General features: G+C 43.7%; 1 protein-coding gene across 2 annotated transcripts in view; it reads right to left on the bottom strand.

Moving 5' to 3' along the window:
• ADTRP (androgen dependent TFPI regulating protein) overlaps positions 1–11,611 on the bottom strand; it is a gene marked incomplete at both ends in the record, with an annotated part of 63,812 nt that extends 52,201 nt beyond the window's left edge. Inside the window, 3 exons of one of the 2 annotated variants that reach the window (XM_079712847.1) lie at positions 83–184; positions 1,719–1,853; positions 11,447–11,611. In XM_079712847.1, coding sequence (XP_079568973.1) covers positions 83–184; positions 1,719–1,853; positions 11,447–11,599 — 390 coding nt within the window. The remainder of the gene's footprint in view (positions 1–82; positions 185–1,718; positions 1,854–11,446) is intronic. The other variant, XM_079712846.1, reaches the window with a different exon arrangement.
• Positions 11,612–19,027: the final 7,416 nt, after the last annotated feature.

Raw genomic sequence — 19,027 nt, 5'->3', positions numbered from 1 at the left:
TGGAAACATAAATAAGGCACTTGGAGTTCTCAGAACAGAGGCTATTGCCGTTCTGTAGTCACTAAATTTTCCTTTTACTCACCATTGCATGATTCAGCCACACTGGAAAGATACCATCGAGGGCCTTAGGGTAAACGAGTTCTCGATCGTAGAGAAAGAGGATCCAGAATGACAAAAATACAAACTGGAAAATAGAACACAAAAATAGTATCATTAGGTTTATTTTCAACGAGTGCTTCCTAAGATAACCAAGGAAACATAGCAAAATAAAAATAGATACCAGTTTTAAAGATACATTCCTATATATACATCATGAAATACTAAATGAAGGAAAAAATTATTTATTGTAGAATTATGATACCCAGTCTCTGGGGATTTCAGAGAGTTAGAGATCAATTATTTGTCATTGTGGCAGGCAGAGAGGATGTAGATAAATAGGATTCGCAGACCATTTCATTTTAACCAATGACTTCTCTCTTCTCTGAGCTTTGCCAGGAGTGCTGAGAGCAGCCACATGGAATGGCGTGAGTCTTCCACTTGCTTTGCCCACTCTCTAAATAGTCATGGCAAAGGGAAGCAGGAAGGCTGGGGCGAGGATAGGTGACAAGCTCCCAGGGTAATTCACAAGCTAGTGAAAGGACAGTTGGATCTCTTTATTGCCCAGGACTTTGGATTGATCCCCATCCTCTTGTACCCCTTGGCTATCTTTTCAAAGTGTCTGTCTTCCGTGCTACAAAATCAATGGAGAGATGGAAAAAAATAACTATTAATCTTCCGATGATCTTCTTAAATTCCAAAGGCTCAATTTCTACGACTTAAAAAATGAATAAACTCCATTGATACAAAAAAACTTAGCCTTTAGAAGATTTTTAGGGGTGGAGGAGGAGGTGTCCTGCAAAGTAAAACTGGAATGCCAGTTCTCGCTCCATTATCTGAGAGCTCATTGTTAGTGTTTGGAGAGTTTCATTTTGGATTTAAGTTTGAGGTCTCAATACTGTAGGAAGCGGAATGATGACGGGTAGAAAGAGGTCATCATTTCTAATTATAGGCCCTGCCGGGCAACCCGTGTGCCTGGTCTCAGTTTGTTTCCATTCTAACTAATGAATGAAAACATGAGCAACATTGTAGAAATGTGGACAGTATCAGCAACAAGCTGACTGTCCCTTGCATATATATGTCTTGCTTCTTCCCAACGTCCATTCATTCAACAAAATGCATGAGTCACCCAACATGTGTCCCACACCAGGTATTTCAAACATCCTGTCTCTCTCTCCTCAAAGTGTCAACTTTGAAAGTTTTCATACCTTATTTTTAATGGTTTCCACTTGCAGAAGTAACAAATGCTTATTGCAGCAAGTGAAACAAGATGTATGAAAGGGAAATTAGTCATCTCCCTCCTCAGCACCCTCCATTCCCATCACCCTGATGGAACCAAGGTTATCGCAGTTGTATTTTGGTTAAGAAAGGTCCTTCAGACTTCCCTGTTAGACAGTAATAAGGATCTTGTATCAAACGTTCACAAAGGTACAAAAGCTAATGATAAATCTTGTCAGTTAACGTGCCTTATTTCCCGAAGACACTGGGCAGTGCTATGCAGTCCTCAGGCCATTTATGCAAATGCAGTTGCCCTGGATTACAATAATGGGCTCCTTGCTGCCCAGGAGAAGTGTCAGTCCATTTGACGTGTATTATATTACCTGCACATCTTTGTAACTTACTGCAGATATCGGAAAAGCCAGTGTGGTGAAAAGCAGGTCTCTGAAAGCAGTTATGAACTTAATGTCTTTTTTCCCTTTAGCTCTTTTCAGCACATCTTCCAGACAGGCCACCCCATAGAAAATGGCCTGCAAGAACTAAATTCATTACAACAAATGAGGACCTTTTCATTTCCTTTAATTAATACATTCTTCACTGACATGAAGCGCCATCCCTCTGGGAGCAGTGTTGATTTGAGAAGGAGGGGCTGCTGGCTGTTTCGGTTGGGAGCCAATTCGAAGGTTGGTCTCGCAACTTGCTGGGCCCTGACCTTGATCACTAAAACCGATTGTGTAAAGTTGTTTAGGGGATAATAATGTGTACAGTATTTAGCATAATGGACTTCAGCTAAAATGGAAACAGAATAGAGTCAGCTTAAAATGAGAATGTAATGAGGTAGATACCTTGGCTGCACAGAGGTGGGAAAAACCAAATAAACAGCACAAGGGCACAGCACCAGACACAATGGTAGATATATTCTGGCCTCTTCCTAGGAAGAAAAAAATTTTTAAATGCCTAGTGTTGCAATCTCATTAGAGAAGCCAGAATCAGGGTCACGAGCACCAGGAAGGAGCCCTGTGCTCTCCTGAGGGAGACCCACAAAATGGCATCTTGCCTTTTTGAGGGAGAAGCCAGAGGAGAAGGCCTCTGAAGACCTTACAGAGACAGTCTGTGTGAGGGAGTGATTTAAATCCACAGGGCTATACAGCAAACCGTGGGCTCGGGTGCATCTCTAGGTACCTGAGGGCCTTGAAGGTAATAAAGAAGCAGGGCCTTTTTCAAGGACATAAGATCACAATCAGAACAGACTTTGTCCATTCTTACAGTTTTCCACAAACCCACAGCTTCTAATTTAAGGGTCACAATAGTACAGAGTTGGAGTTGGTTTTGAGTTATTGCTTCAGAATCAGTCCTGTTCCCTGAAAGCTCTGATTGGTACAAAAGGAACAGCCTGGACTCTGCTCTGAGTCTGAGTCAGACAAGTTCTGGAACCTGGGCATCTGGACTAATGATCAACCAAGTCGGCTTTTGGAGAACAAGCTCTGAGCTCTGAACCCTAGGAAACCTCTAGCAGAGTTGGCCTCCTGCCACTCCTCAGGCTGAAGGGTGGGCAGGAGAGGACACACAGGTGGATTAGGCCAGCGATGTCCCCACGGGCGTCCTCAGACCAGCAGTACCAGCATCACCCCAAAGCTTGTTAGAAATGCAGGACCTCAGCCCCACCCCAGACTATGGAATCAGAATCTCTGGGAATGGAGCCCAGGAATTTGTTTTTCAATCAACTCCCAGGTGCTCTGTGTATATGCTAAAGTTCTAGAACCACTGGATTAGACATAAATTTATCACTTAAAAATCTTACTGACTACTCAAAACTATAATAGCTGACTTTTTTTTGTAATAGCTGGCTTTTATTGATTTCTTGTTATGTGCTGGGCACTGATCTAAGTTTTTAATTTCTTGTAACAACCTTATGAGGTAAGTCCTATTATTCCTTCCCCGCTTCCCATTTTACAGATGAGGAAACTGAGGCACAGACAGATTAAATAAACTTGTGTAAAGTCTAATGGTTGATAAATATCAAGGCCAGGATTTGAAACCCAAAGCCTGCTTCTTGAGCCAGACTTTTAAAAAACCACACACACACCATGTGATGTGTCAGGTTTCTAAGAATAAGGATAAAGCACTGTGGGAGTTCAGAAAAAGAGACCATTATCTCCAGGTGGGAGAATTAAAAATGACTTCAAAAAATACCGATGCCTGATTCTCACTCCCAAAGATTCTAATTTAATGAGTCTGGGGGTGCAGCCTAGGCTTCAGGATCTTAAAACATTCTCCCAGGTGATTGTAATCAGGGCAGCCAAGGTTGAGAACCACTTGCCTAGAGGAACTTCCATTTGGAAATGCAGACCTGCTAGTCTCCAGGGAGGCGGGGCTGCGGAGATGAGCCCGCATGGTGGGATGAGGTTTCTAAAGAGAGGACAAAGGGAAGAGGAGAGAAGTGGGAAGCACATGCCGAGGAAATGCCCTCCTCTAAGAGACAGAAGGGCTAAGGGGGAAGCCAAGTAGCAAAGAGCGATCAGATGGTAGAGAATCAGGAATGTGCAAGAACCCCATGGCCCTGAGGGAGGAGGAAGCTTCAAGCCAGAAGGGGCCATTCCAGGGAGGGGGGGCTACAGTTTTAAATGCCATGAAGAGGCTGCCACCCCAATACTTGTCATTTACTTTCGCCGTTGAGCCCTGAGCGCTGCAGAATTGGAGTGCAGTCTTTGCACTGGTTGCTAGGAGAAGTCTCCTTCGCTCCCATTCTCCCCCAGCAGCTCCCAGCTCACCCCTGAGGCCATAGCAGGCAGCTGCTGGAGTTAGGAAGGGCAGACGAGGGGCCTGGGCCCCGGTGAGGAGGCCTGCACCGTTCTATCAACACGGCAATTAATCCACACGGCAATTAATCTCCCACGGAGCGCTGAATGCCTGCCAGGTTTTCCCTCCTTGGGGAGAGGCCACCTCCACCCAGCATGTGAAGTCCATGTGACCACTTTCCTTAGCGAGAGCTTCCTAGCATCAGCATGAGTCAAGCTCGTCCTGACTTTCTCTTGCCTTTCCCAGTCGCAGAATGTGGAAATTGGACTGGGGAAAGAACACATTACTCAGAGCCTCCGTGGCTCCTCCTTCACCGATAAAAATGTGCTCCACGCCACAAACCTGCCCATCACTTCTCCCCCTCTACCCTCAGCTCACACGTTATTGCACAGGCATATGTCACTTTGGAGAGGCTCCAGCTGTGTGCGTGAGGCAGCCTTGTCTCCATTGATTCTTAATCCACGTTGACGTGCCATCATCTGTATCAACAAGGAATATTTATGAGCCCCTACATAGGACCCCGGGGGGGAGGCGCTAGGGTGTTGCCAAAAGAAATAAATAGGCAAGAAGTAGGGCATAGAGGATCCACACAGCCGAGCCGGAGAGCCAGGAGAGGGAGGTGGCATCGGCTGACTCAATGGGGAGGCTTCCTGCAGGGCCTCAAGGACAGGTTTGCATTAGCTCACAGAACCAGACCCTGGTCTGCTCATTCTCTACGGACAGTACACTAGAATGTTTGTAAGACATTCACAGAAGGAACAGTCAAGGGGGAAAATGGCAGCTGTTAGGGACTGAATTGTATCCCCCCCAAAATTCATATTTGAAATTATAACCCTCAGTACCTCAGGAAGTGGCTGTATTTGGAGACAGGATCTTTAAAGAGGGGATTAAGTTAAAATGAGGACAGTAGGGTGGGCCCTGATCCAGTAGGACTGGTGTCCTTATACAAAGAGGAGATTAGGACGCAGACCCACACAGAGGGTAGACCACGTGAAGACACAGGGAGAAGGCAGCCGTCCACAAGCCAAGGAGAGAGGCTTGTAGAAACCAACCCTGCCAACACCACCTTGATCTTGGACTGCTGGCCTCTAGAACTCTGAGGAAGTTTCTGTTGTGTAAGCTCCCCAGCCTGTGGTACGTTTTTATGGCAGCCCCCACAAACTAATACAGTAGCATTCAAAGAAGATAGCAACAACTGGCCTTCTTTTACGACTCTTACAGCAAAATTAGTGTTGTTTACATTTCTCAACTCTTTGGGCTGCTCAGAAAAGCGGAGTTAATGGTATCTTCTTGGTCAGGGTTTACTTCAGAGTTGCCGCTGTCTGATTTAATTTTTTTCTACCAGTTCTTCCCTAATTCCGTTTGTTCTTCTGTGCCTTCTTCTGAAATACTGCTGATCTAAGTTTGTTAGCTGTCTTCCATTTTTGTTGCTCGCTGACAAACTTACCACCTGGGAGAGCTTAATTTACATTTTTGTTATAACTAGTGCAATTTGAGAAACCATAGCTAAAGGATGTTTCATTTTTACATTCATATGTCTTCACAAAATTCACAAAAATCTTGAAAACACAGAAGCTTAACCTTTCTAAGTCGTCAAGTTTATTTTCCTTGCTTTAAGCCAGAACCCTCTTAAACTATCCCAGGAAATGAGAATTTCTTCATTTAAAAATAATTCCAGAGAGGGAGATTCCACAAGTTTCCTGAGCAAGACATTACAACTCTGACTGAATGAGTCAAGTAATCCAACGCCCAGCTCAGCTCTCTGGGCCTGACTCAGACAGGCCGGGACTTTCTCAGGTCTCGCCTTCAGAATGATGCAACACTTGCAGAGGAGATTAATTCAGAATACAACAGCAAATGGGGACTCATTGTGATGAGTGTTTTGTATAACTGTGGTGGTAAGGGCGGTGGTATTTGGGACAGGTAGAGGAAGTCTTTGTCAAATATATCTGTATTATATGTAATATTCTATTTCAGACATTATTCATGTGCATTGAGCTTATGAAACAGATGAAAGAATGAGATCAAGAACATGGGAGAAGAAATGATATGAAGAACACAAGAAAGAAAAGAGAAGGAACTAAGAACCTTTAGGGACAGGTTGGAAGGAAGATTTGTCAGAATGCTTGGCCAGGGTTGTGTAGCTGATAACAGCTGGCTTCAGTGTAGCAGTAGGATGGCCGTGGGGTGGGCTGTCTTACAGGTGGGATGGGGTTCTCTAGAAAGTGGCTCTTACCAGTTAAGAGTTATGTTCTGATCGTTTATTGATGCAGCCAACATTCACAGAATGTCTCTTAGGTGCCAGAAGTTAGGCATAATACAGACCAGGGCAGGTTCTATGTTAATATGTCTTTGTTAGGTAGAAGAACAGGCGGCAGAAGAGGAGGAACCTTTTCGGTCCATTTACCATTTTACGTTTTGTAGGCCAGGTTCCTTGGGAAACAGAATCTGAGATGCTGAGATCTGCCTGAAGAGTGTTGATGGAGGAGTGCTCTCAGAACATCCGTGAGGGGGAGGGAGGGAGGGAGGGAGAAGGACCGAGCAGCCGGAAAACCGGAAGGACGGTACAGTTGCAGGGAATCAGCTAATCCCTGAAGGAGCACTGGAGCTGAGCTGCCCCTTCAGAGTTGTCCCAGTGCCCAGCCTTTGTAGCCCAGGTCAACCAGTCTCTGCACGCAGCAACCTCAGGGAGGCCTTAAGCCTTGGTCCAGGTAGCTCCCTTCTGCTGAGGACAGTTGTGGGATGAGAGCTCAGCTGTGAGTCATCAGCAGCCAACACCCCTTCTCCCAGGAGCTGGGGAATGAGTACCTTGATGCTGAGGAGGTAGGGGAATCTGTGTGCCACACCACAGATCCACTACATATGAGGCACAGAGAAGTTAGGTAACTCACTCAAGAGCACACAGCAGGTGAGTGGCACCCAGGCAGTCTGGCTCCAGAAGCTAGGCCTTCCATCACTCATCTTTATACTGTGCACAAAGAACCTACCAAAATGCTGTCACGGTTACTCAGTAAACCACAGCTGTTTTATTTTGGGTGCCGGTGGTGACTCTTCCCTTCTCTCAGCCCTCATTCTTTCAACTATCTGAGAGGTAAAAGCAGTGATCTTAAGCATTTTTGTGGAATAGACAGTTAAGTGTATTTCTGAGTCTGTTGAGCTTAAGAGTTCCACAGATGAGTATATTAACCCGATGATGGAAATTAAAGGTTGGCCCCAAGTATCGCACTGGGTTCTATATACTATAAATGGATCCCTGTCTTCTCACTGTTCCTGGGCTACCTTGGAGTTTGAACGGTGGAACGTCCCCAAGGATCTCTCAGGGATCTCTCTTCCCCTGGCCCTGCTTTGCCATCCCTGAGGACCTATGTGATGAAGTGGCTCTTGTCATCCTGAGAGCTTGACGATAATGAGGTCAGAGCTGCCTGCGGCTTGGGCAACTTTATACGGAGAAGGGAGGGAAATGTCGTGCCTCTGTTGGTGAAGTGGGGGGAGGGAAACAGGGAGGGGCCCACCCAGAATCTCCCCTGGAGATCCCAGTTATGAGGCACCACCTCTAACCATGTTTCAGAAGGAAGTTTATTTTTAAAAAGAGGAAAACCCAGCAAACTCTTATGAATTCTGCAAGCCGATTTCAACTGTAGCTGAAAAATCCCTCTCTCCCCTCTCCCCAGCTTGCATTCCCTGGGGTCAGGGACAGTCCCTGAGTGGAAGTGGAGTGGATGGAGAGGAGGGAACACAACACTGTGGAAGACCCAGGCACTGGCAGCCTGAGCCAACGTGAGCACCCGGAGGATGTCCACAACACTGCCTTGTCTCCATGCCCAGCTCCTGGGGGCTACCCCATTCAGCAGGATTCGCTGCCCTCTGCCTGAGCTTGCAGACTCTACCTCTAGGGCTTCCCCAGTGCCTGAGGGCATCCACCCAGGCAACTGTTATATAGGGAAAGCATTGACTCCACAGTGGTCGTCCTCTAGCTGGGAAGCTGAAGTATGAAGCCTGTGGAGGGAAGTACTTGAACCGTGAGGCAGTTGGGTGACCTTTGCCTGAATCCATGACCCCACCACCCATGGTGCTCAGTGAGGGGACTGATGTCCCAGAAAATTACCCTCCCCTCTGCACCATCCCTTCTGTACTCAGAGATGAGATGGCTAGAAGCTCACCAGCACTCTCCTATCTCCTTATTCCATTGTCCACTGCTTACACCATTCTGAGTGCTTCCCTCATATCCTTTGTCCCTTACAGTCACTCTGTGGTTATGCACTATTTGACAGATTTGGAAATGGAAGACAAAGAAATATCCAGACCAGGGTCAGTAGGAGGTGGAACTGAGGAACCATCCAAGAGAGTTCATGATCCTAGAGCTCCTGCTTATAACCACCAAGCTATACTGCCTTCCCTGTGGGTCAGTTTACTCCCTCATTAGACAGTCACTCACATCTCTCCTCTTCTTCCTTTGCTCTCCTTAGGCACTAGGCAGGAATTGGTCACCATGCCTCAGTGGCACCCCCCCAACTCACCTCATGCCCCAGGCATCAATCCTTTGAAGCCCCTGGGGTAGCTTCAGGAGGAAATGGGGCCCACTTAGAATGCTGACTTGCATTAAGTTGGACTTTGTTCTTAGGGGCCATGACGGATATTCATTCAGCCAACTAGAAATGAAAGCTGTTTAAAGGGGTGGGATGTAAATTTCCTGGAAAGCAGGATGGGGTACTGACTTCAACATGTTTACATAAGATAAATTTAAGAGTCTTATAGCAAGTTATGAGACCTCTGTGACTTTATAAACGCAACCATTAACTAATTATTCGTTAGTTAACGCTAATTAATCATTAGGAAGCACAACCATTAATCAGCCCACAAGACCTCAAGAGCTAGAAATTTTAAGGCGCAGTATTTCAGGTGATGTCACATATTTGAAGTCTGACCTTAAATTGATCCTCTAAAACACATTCAACCCATCTTCACAAGTTGGAAAACATTGCATTAAGTCACAATTTCAGGATGACACCTAACAGCAGAAAGGAAACAGCCATAGGGAAGCCCCTCTCTGCCCATTTCAAGGGCCAGAAGATGTCAGAAGAGACTATACTGCTCAGGAATACAGAAAAGTGAGGTCAAGTCCAGTCAACATACCAAGTCACCCAGCTTTCATTATGGGGATAATCTGCGCCAGCCACTGTAGCAAATACAATGTAGAATCATAGAACATTAGAGCTGGCAAAGACTTAGGAGACAGAACTCCTGTTTTGGAGCCATTTACAATTTGATTGAAATGTTGAGAATCACATGTGGGTGGAAATGAGAAAACAATATTATACATAAATAAGCAAAGACTGAGAGAAGCTGTAAAAATTCAGGGAAAGGAAAAAACGAATTTGGGCTAGAGTTGGTCAGCAGAGATTTTAAGGAGAATATGGGATTTCAGGTGGTCTGTGAAAGCAGCAAGGTGGTGTAGAAGCAGGTAGGCCTTGCATTCAAGGATAGTGCGAATATGGGTAGAACAGTGACAGCAAAAGCCTAGGGACCAACACTGGAGAAGACACAGGCCTTCCTGGAGGAGAGACCAACCTTCCTAGGGAGGCGAGCGCGCGACGGCTAAGTAGGCAGGTGAGCTCTTAAATCAGGAGTTTAGGTTGGTCCTGTACGGTAGGAGGGAGCCCCTGTGGTTTCTTGAGTAGCTGACCACACTTCTCAAGCAGGCTTATGATGTTTGAAGCAAAACAAAACCAAAAACAGTTCTTTGGGAAGATTAATCTGAAATCTGAGTGATGGATGGACTGATAATGGGAGGACACTGAAGAGGTGGTCTGGTCATCTAGGTACCAATTAATAAACACCTACACTGAGAGGGGCAGTAAGATTGGGGAAGAAGGGATGAACCTATTAAGAGGGAAGACATAGGATTTGGTGGCCGATTAGTCAGGGAGTTAACACTAGGAAATAAGTGTCCTGGACAGATGAGTGTCTTTTTCCATTGGAAATATGATGACTCTGGGACATGTAACCGAGCTATAATTAAGAAGCCAGGGAGCTGGGTTTTGGGAGTAGGTGATGAATCTGCTCTTAGCCATGCTTAGTGTGAGGGAGGACAACCATACTAGAATTTGGATTTGATTAGATCATCAATCCTGGCTGACACTGCTCTCTCTACCTTGACTATTCTTAATGTGAAGCCAATAGATACATAAAGCTGAGACTTTCACTGTATTATTCTAATCCCACAAAATCATTTTTTGTTATTGTTTTCTATTTACTTGTTTTCTCATAAAATTCTATGATTGAAACAAGCCGTCACCTTGATATTTTTCAAGCACAGTAGAACTGTATTCAGGGCTCAAATCTCAAAATCAAAAGCCAGCAAATTACCAGAGAGGAGGAAGCTGAACTTCCAGGCTTCTTTGATTTGAACCTTCTGAATTTCCTCTCCTTAGCATTACAGAGAGTCATCTTTTTTTTTTTTTTTTTTTACCATGCATTACCTCTGCCTAGGATTATGATGCCAAAGAATTGGAATATTTTGTCTAGTTTCTGAAATCAGATGTTTATATGGTACCCTACATTTAGGTTAAAAATCTCAAAACTTTAATTAGCATCCCCAAAGGCTACAGCATGTTTAGCTTTTAACTCTAAAAATAATTTTACATATTTCCAAAACATTTTTTAAAAACCTATTTTTCTCCCATTCATTCACACTTCATCACTTCATTCATCAGATTGTGGTCAGCTGGGCTAGGGAGACAAGAAAGGATCAAGTGATGTGATTGGTTTGTAAATAGTTGAAAATGTGTATTTGCCATTTGGTTGGGTGATTTGTCCTTTAAGATGGAGCCTGAGCCTATAAAAAATTGAAGTGGGATCTGAACATGGCAAAATGTATTTGCTTTTCTTAGATAAATCTGTTAGTCTGTGTGTGCTGTAAAATGGCATTATCCCTCCACTGGAAATTGCACTTCCCACGCAACATACACCACTCTGCCTTCCCTCACAGACTTCCCCAAGCAAAGTTCAAAATTCCTCCTGCATATGTAGTCAGTCCCATGGTGAAACCATTAGTTTAGTTCCCCATTTGGGCTCATCTGAGAAGAACTTCAAGACAAGATTCTTTTCAAAAGAGCATTTAACAATTAGCACAAAAGGTAGCTATGGATAACTCCCAAATGGGGTTTCTCAGAGCAAATTGTCAAGTAAAAGAGAATGCCAAAACTCAACAAACAGTGAAGAAGAAAGACAAATATTGGAATTTTGTACTTGATAAAATCAAAAAGTGTTATGTATAGAGGCACTGATATTACAGACAAATAGCTTGCTTCCTGATACAGCCGAATGGACTTACCAGATTAAGGAATGTTAAGTACTTCCATTGTCCACCATTTAGAAAGACTTTGGATTTCCGCAGATCCTCTCCTTGTTGTGAGATATAAAAATTGAGGAAAATATACCAGCTCAAAACAAAAAAGTGGTATATGCACGTAGAAGTCCTCGTCATGGCTAGCTGTGACCAGGGAACTGTAACAGTCTCAAAGTAGCTTCCCTCTGGTGTAATTCCGCAGGTCACAGCGGAAGTCCTATGGCAGGCCAGGCCGGAGAAGGAGAACTGTGTAACACACCCCTCTGGGATTGAGAGTTCCAACATGGCTGAATTTTGCTTCTCTCATAGGCTCCTTTCCTGATAAACGTGGGAGACAGGATTATTGCTGATTTTCAGATGCCTTCATTTAGATAATAGCAGGTAATCCACATATTTGCCTATGTTTCAGTATTTAGGCTTTGAAGAGGGCAGGGAGCAATGTAAGAAGTGCACTTTGCACTATTTGACTGGGTCGGGGCATGATTAAATGACCTTATCATTAAGTACCAGAGAACTCTAACGAAATACCTACTGTCATGGTCGTATTTTCTTTTCTTTGGGGCAGAATAAGGAAGTTGCCATAATATATCTTGAGAGAATGAGAGGCAGGTTGACCGACCAGGAGGGAGAGATTGTGGGCGTGTTTATCACATGGAGGGAAGTAAATATTTAGAAAGGGGAAGGGTGTTGTAATCTTGCTCCTAAGGTCCCTGAGGCCCTATAAAATCTGAAACAATCTTTGATCCTCTAGGGAGCAGCCCCAGCATTTTAGTTAGTTGTTTCCCCCCCACCCCCCGCAGTTTTTTATCTATATCCTAGAGAACCAAGAGTTACTGACAGCTGTCCCAGACACTCCATTTAAACAGGCATTTCTGTTCCCTTGGAGGGAAGAAGCATAGCAAGAGGTCTGTGGCCAAAGAATCAGGAAGGGGTGTGTGGTCACTACCCCCAACATACCTGAGTTCAGACATTGCGGAGAGAGAATGAGGGTCTCTGCATTGCCTTGGAGAGGACAAGAGTATGTTTAGGCTGGGCAAAGTTTTCAGAACCGGGCCCTGCCTCAGGCTCGACAGAAGGGACCTGAGAGAGGGCTGGAAGTGTCATACCTTGTGACATCACCAGCTTGTTTCCCTGGGCAACTGACTCAGAGGGTTTTGAGCAAATCCCCAAGGGAAATGCTCCTGATTCAGTTACGTAAAGTCTGTAGGTGGTGCTGTTCAGTGATTTAATCAGGGCTTACAAGTACTGGGAGAAAGAACTGCAGGCTACACATGGAGTACAAAACAAAAACAAACCTACCTCCTGAGTCATTGGAACCCAAACATGAGGAACTGTAAACGGGGGTAGAGCAAGCCTGAGCAGACAATACAGGGTCTGCATTGTAACCATTCCCAAAGGAGAGGGTGGTCTGGGAAATGAGAGACGGAAAATGCTGTACACAGCTCCATGGCCTAAGTTAAAATGGTAAATAACAATAGCGGCTAATACTTTTACAGTACTTACTACGAGGCAGGCACTGTTCCAGATGCTTTGCGCATGTTAACTCAGTTAACACTCTAAACACTACTATGAAGTAAGTACTACTGTAATCCTCCTTTTCAGGTGAGGAAATTGAAGCCCAAGCTGGATGCCTTCAAAAGCTAGTAAGAGGCAGGCAGAGCTGCAGGCTACACTCTAACCAGTGTGCCTGACCACAAAGAAACCCACCCTCAGACTCCCTTTGCAATATTTCTCCACTCCCTGCTGAGCCCCTTTTATTCCTCTACCTCTCCCATCAGAAAATTCTCTCAGGAAAGGATCAGATATGTTTTAAAACTTGGTGCACATATGAGGTACTGTGCTATATGTCTCCCAGGGTGTTTTCATGGTAAGCATCATTATAGACTTAGAGATTTTTATCCCTTTATACAAAATCTCAAGCATAGGTCTGCAGATGGGTAAATAATTGAGGAAATATTGGGAAAGGAGAGGAGACAAAGACCTAAGTCTCCCTGGTGCTTCCCAGGGACCTGGCCCAGCTCTTTGTCCATCTCACACTACATACTCACCATAGCGATTTTGCTGACTCATGATTTCTACCACTGCTTTCTAATTTATGACCAAAACTGTTATACCTCTAATCCCAGCCCTGTCCCCATCTCCATCAAGCTTCAGACATATCTTTGACTGCTTGTGGGACATTTCCTCAATTAGTTAGAGGCACCTCAAACTCAAGATGTTTAAAATGAATTCAGTACCTTGCCCCAAACCTGACTATTCACCTCTATTCTCCGTATGTGAGTATGGCCCTGTCTTCTAACTGGGAGTCTTCCTTGTTTCCTCTCTCTCCCTGACTCCTCAAGTCCAACTAACCACCAGATCCTGCCAAGTTCATCTACCAAATCAAGCTCAATTCAGTCCTCTTCTTTCCATTCCTTCTACAACTGACCTAGTCCAGGTCTTCTTCATCTCTTTCCAGTACTTTAGTAACTGTCTTCTACCTGGTTTTCCTAATTCTAGTCTTATCCCCCAACTCCGTTCTTCACAAGGTCAGGGAGGGATTCTACCTAAAATGCCAATCTTACCACATCTCTCCCCCGCTTAAGCCCCTTTACTGCATCAGTATCATTAACAGAATAGCATCCAAGTTCCATAACTTGATGAACTGGCCACTCTCAGCTAGCTTTGATAGTCTTTCCTGCCTTACTCCTGTCTCATAGTTGATGGTCGTCCTACAGCACCAGATTGGCAGAGTTTTCCAATCACAACTGGCTATGTCATATCCTAGTGCCTTTACTCTTATTATTTCCTCTGCCTGATGGCCTCCTCATGGCATGTCTTTCACTGGTTATTTCATAACCATGTTCAAAAATGCAGCTCAGCAGTTTCCTTCTCTAGAAACCCTTACCTGAACCTCTCCTCAGCCAGGCCATATTAAATAGCCACTTCTAGTCTCCCTTAATACCCTGTGCATCTCTGCAAATTGCATGATGATTGGCGTCTTTGTCCATTCAGGGTGCTATAACAAACACGCCATAGATTGAGTAGCTTGTAAACAACAGAAACTTATTTGTCACAGTTTTGGAGGCTGGGAAGTCTGGGATCAAGTTGCTGGTAGATTCTTTCTGGTGAGAGCCTGCTTCCTAGACAGTCATCTTCTTGCTATGTCCTCACATGTGGGAAGGGGCCAGAGATCTCCCTGGGACCTTTTTTGTAATGACACTAATCCCATCATGAGAGCTCCAGTCTCATGACCTAATCACCTTCCCTCCTCCTGATATCAATACTTTGGGGATTAAGGTTTCAATTCATGAATTTTGGAGAAACACAGTCTGTAGCAATTAGGATTTTATCTTTTTTATGTGCCATTATCTCCCATTATATCCCAAACACACAGAGATGGTATGTTTGGATTCCTAGAGCTTAGCATATTGCTAGGCACACAGTAAGAACTTAATAAATATCTGTTGAATAAATGAATGTGTGCAAACCAGGTGTGGTTGTCTATTGAGCCTTACTATAAATAGCTGCCTCATTCATTAAAAACCTACGACATTCAGAATGTTCAGCTGCTGGGTTCTGGGGAGGAGGTGGAATACTAAAATGAGTAAGACATAGGCTGATCCCCATAGGAACTCACAGTCAAGTGGCAGAGACAGATATGTAAACAAAAAATTACAGCACGATGTGATAAGTACTGTAATAGAGGCATGTATAACATACTAATGGAGCCTAAATTATCCTGCAAATTATTCTGTCATTCTAAATATGCAGAAGATGGAGTTAAAGATGAATGCATTGAGTAAATCATAGGAGACTCTAGATGTCATGTAGGAGAAGGTAAGAATTAATGTAATCTCACCAGCACAGATAACAGTTCTGTCTGATGGAGATTGTAACCCATTCCTTCTTAGGCCAGTCGCAGAATGATGAGGTACAAAGAGCAGGGGCTCAAACCCAGGCTTGAGTCTGCTGCATGACCTTGAGCTGGTCAGACATCAGCCTCATTGGGATGTTAGTTCGTTCCCTCAAGTGTGAAATGGGGCTCAGGGAATCTGGAACGGTGATTGTCTCACTTCCTAAAGCCAGGACATCTACTGGGCTAAAGGAGTAATTGATAGATATGGCCTAGCCTCTGAAGAGATTGGTGCAAAGTCCCAAGCCCACACTGATACACGCCCACTCCGGCACAGACCATAGAGCCAACCATAGTGGAAGGTGTTGGAAGACCCTTCACAGTGATGACTGCAGGTGGCACAGTGGAGAGAAGGAATTAAGGATGGAGGAGCCCAGAATTCTTGAGGTCATGGTGAAAAGGTTGAGGGAGTGTGGTTTCATTCAGGCACAGGGGAGACACACCTCCCGATGATGGTGCTAACCGGTAAATCCCCATCATTTTAAGCTTCAAGACAAGCCGTGTTGGTGAGACTTAACTGTAGTCCACTTACCCTCTTAACCTACAGAGAACCTTGTCGAGATGGCTCCTTCCCTTTAAAGTTGATATATACCTCCCCAGCCCTTACAGGCTCCCTTAGCTTCACCCACCCTTTGGTAAATAGTCCCATTATTAAATTCCCAGCTGGGTGGGGCTGCCTTTTTCTGCTGGAACTCTAACTGATGGAGCCAGTCAGACTGTGTGCTCCTCCAGGAGTATCTGACACAATTCTGCCCTCAGCACTGTTTATGGTAGCAGGTAAATTCTAGATGCTAATGAAGATTTGTTTGCATGGATCAATTCTGGGATCGTGGTATTCTTACTATCTACCTGGGGCGGGGGGAGGTTCTCTAACCGTTGGGTTTCCTGATTATTACCACTCTCATAACCCAGTGCTGTTTGTATTTCCCTAGAAGCCCTGCTGCCTCTGAACCAGTATCACCCCCACTGTCTTCTAAAGGCCCTCTCCCCAGTAAAAGGTACCTACCTTTTATTCTGGAAATAATTAAATGTATGAGATGCCCAGTTGAAGTCAACATTTAGGGAGACCAGGATCTTCCTTCCAGTGGACTTTGCATCCCTAGGATCCTTTGTCCATTGGCTGTACATGTGGCCGAAAACTGAGTTAGAATGAAGCGTTTCACCCATCGGGTTATTCATACCACATCTAACAGCACTTGATTTTCCCAGAGGTCACTGGGACTGCCCTGCTTTTCAAAAACTAGAACATTTATTAAAGGCTCCCATCTGAAGTCTGTTTGGTGAGACCATGTGTGGGTTTCCAGCCACCAAACCAAGCCAGCTCAGAAAGGCATTGGAACCTGTTTTTTTCAGTCTATGAAAACTTTCCTGGCCCATCACTTTGCCTGTTGCATTGGGAAACCTGATTCAGATCTGCCTTACTCTTTGATCTCCAGTTCTGCTTTTGCACTGGAATGCAAATGCCTGTGTTAACCTTCTCAGACTCACTTAGAGCAGCAGAGTTCTCTGTTGGTAGGTTTTTGTTTTTTTTTTTTTTTTTTTTTTGCGGTACGTGGGCCTCTCACTGCCGTGGCCTCTCCCGCTGCGGAGCACAGGCCCAGCGGCCATGGCCCACAGGCCCAGCCACTCCACGGCATGTGGGATCCTCCCGGACCGGGGCAGGAACCCGTGTCCCCTGCATCGGCAGGCGGACTCCCAACCACTGCGCCACCAGGGAAGCCCTGTTGGTAGTTTTGATGGTGCATTTTCAGTTGGGAGGCCAAAGAACTCTTCCTGTTTACAAGCATGAAATTGACTCACATTGTCTTAAAAGTTTAGAGCAGGAAAGAACAGTTTGAGGTCAGTTAATTCAACCTCTTCATCTTTCAGATGAGAAAATTAAAGCTCAGAGAGGTTAAAGGACTTGCCCCAAATCACACAGCTGTTAATGGGGGAGCAATGACCAGAACACAAGTGTCTTAACAATCAGGCCAGTGAGATTTCACTGTTTCTTGAATTGCTTTGTTTTGTACCCAACCTCTGAAATTTTCAGGTGAATTTCTCTTGCTTGAATTAGTTTGTGTGTCCACTTGATTATGTGAGGTCTGATGAAGTTATTAAATAGAAACTGTCTACCTAGAAATGACTTTTTTTAGATGCCATGTCAGATTTCATGTTTTGCAAAATTGTGTTAATGAGAACTACATGAGTTTTCTCATGAAAGAACTCAGATATTTCAGATAGAATTTTATATGCTGAACTAATCAGCAAAGTTAAAAAACATATTCAGTGCTGACCAATCAGCAATTCCAGTTTCAATCTTTTAAAACTCTCATGTAAATGCCTGTTTTCTTGAGAAATTCACCACAAGAAGATCAGCAGTTAAGCTCTGGTTATCTTGTTTTAGTAGTCTGTATAGTACCATGTGTGAATCATGTATATTCATATACCTAAATTTCACTTTGCTGATTTTCTATCTAATAATTATGTCATTTGCTGAAAGAGCAGTATTGAAGTCCCTAACAATAATTATGGATTAGTCTATTTCTCCTTTCAGCTCTATCAGTTTTTGCTTTATGTGTTTGAGACTCTATTATTTGGTACATGTATCTTTAGGATCGCTATGTCTTCCTGGTGATTAATCCTTTTCACATTATGTAATGTCTCTCATTGTCTCTAGTAAGTTTCTTTGCTCATATAAAGTCTACCTTATCTGATAGTAATATTATTATTTCTTCTTTTTTAAATTGATGCTTACATGGTACATATTTTTAATCTTTTTACTGTCAATCTACTTATTTTGTTGAAATTAAAGCAAGTTTCTTGTAAACAGCATAGATGAGTTGTGAGGTTTTTCTTAACCCACTGTGCCAATCTCTGCCTTTTAATAGTCGTGTTTAGACACTTATATTTAAGGTAGTTTTTGGTATGTTAGGACTTAAGTCTTCCATTTAGTTATTTGCTTTCTCCTTGTTTCCTCTGTTTTTTTTTTTTTTTTTACACCTCTGTTCCTCCTTTCTTGCCTCCCATGTATTAATTAAACACTTAGGATTCCATCTTGATTTAATTATAGTATTTTTGAGTGTATCTCTTTGTATAGTTTTCTTAACACTTGCTCTGGGTATGACAATATACATATGTGACTTATTACAGCCTACTGGCATTACAGTTTACCACTTGGACTCCTTACTTCCATTTTAGTCCCTTTACTTTTCCCATTTTTAAATATCATAGTCTTGGAAATCAGATAGTGTTGCAACTTTTGTTCTACTTATTAAATGATTTATAAAACTCATGAGAAGAGTTAGTGTATTGTATATACCATATTTCTGCTCTTTATATTTGTTCTTTCATCCTTTCTGATGCTTCAAGTTTCATCCTTTTGTCATTGTCTTCCAGTTTGAATTAAGTCATCCTTCAGGATCCTTGGGGGATTGGTTCCGAGACCTGTTGCAGATACCAAAATCCAAAGATGCTCAAGTCCCTTATATAAAATGGTGTAGTATTTGCCTATAACCTAGGTACATCCTGCTGTATATTTTAAATCTCTAGATTACTTACAATACCTAAAACAATGTAAATGCTATGTACAGGCAGACCTCGGAGATATTGCAGGTTCAGTTTCAGGCCACCACAATAAAGCAAATATCATAATAAAGTGAGTCACTTGCGATTTTTTGGTTTTCCAGTGC

Source organism: Hyperoodon ampullatus, assembly GCF_949752795.1.
Source record: "Hyperoodon ampullatus genome assembly, chromosome: 10".
NCBI lineage: Eukaryota > Metazoa > Chordata > Mammalia > Artiodactyla > Ziphiidae > Hyperoodon > Hyperoodon ampullatus.
Note: the sequence above shows the minus strand (reverse complement) of the source record. Positions and strands in the feature narration are given on the sequence as shown.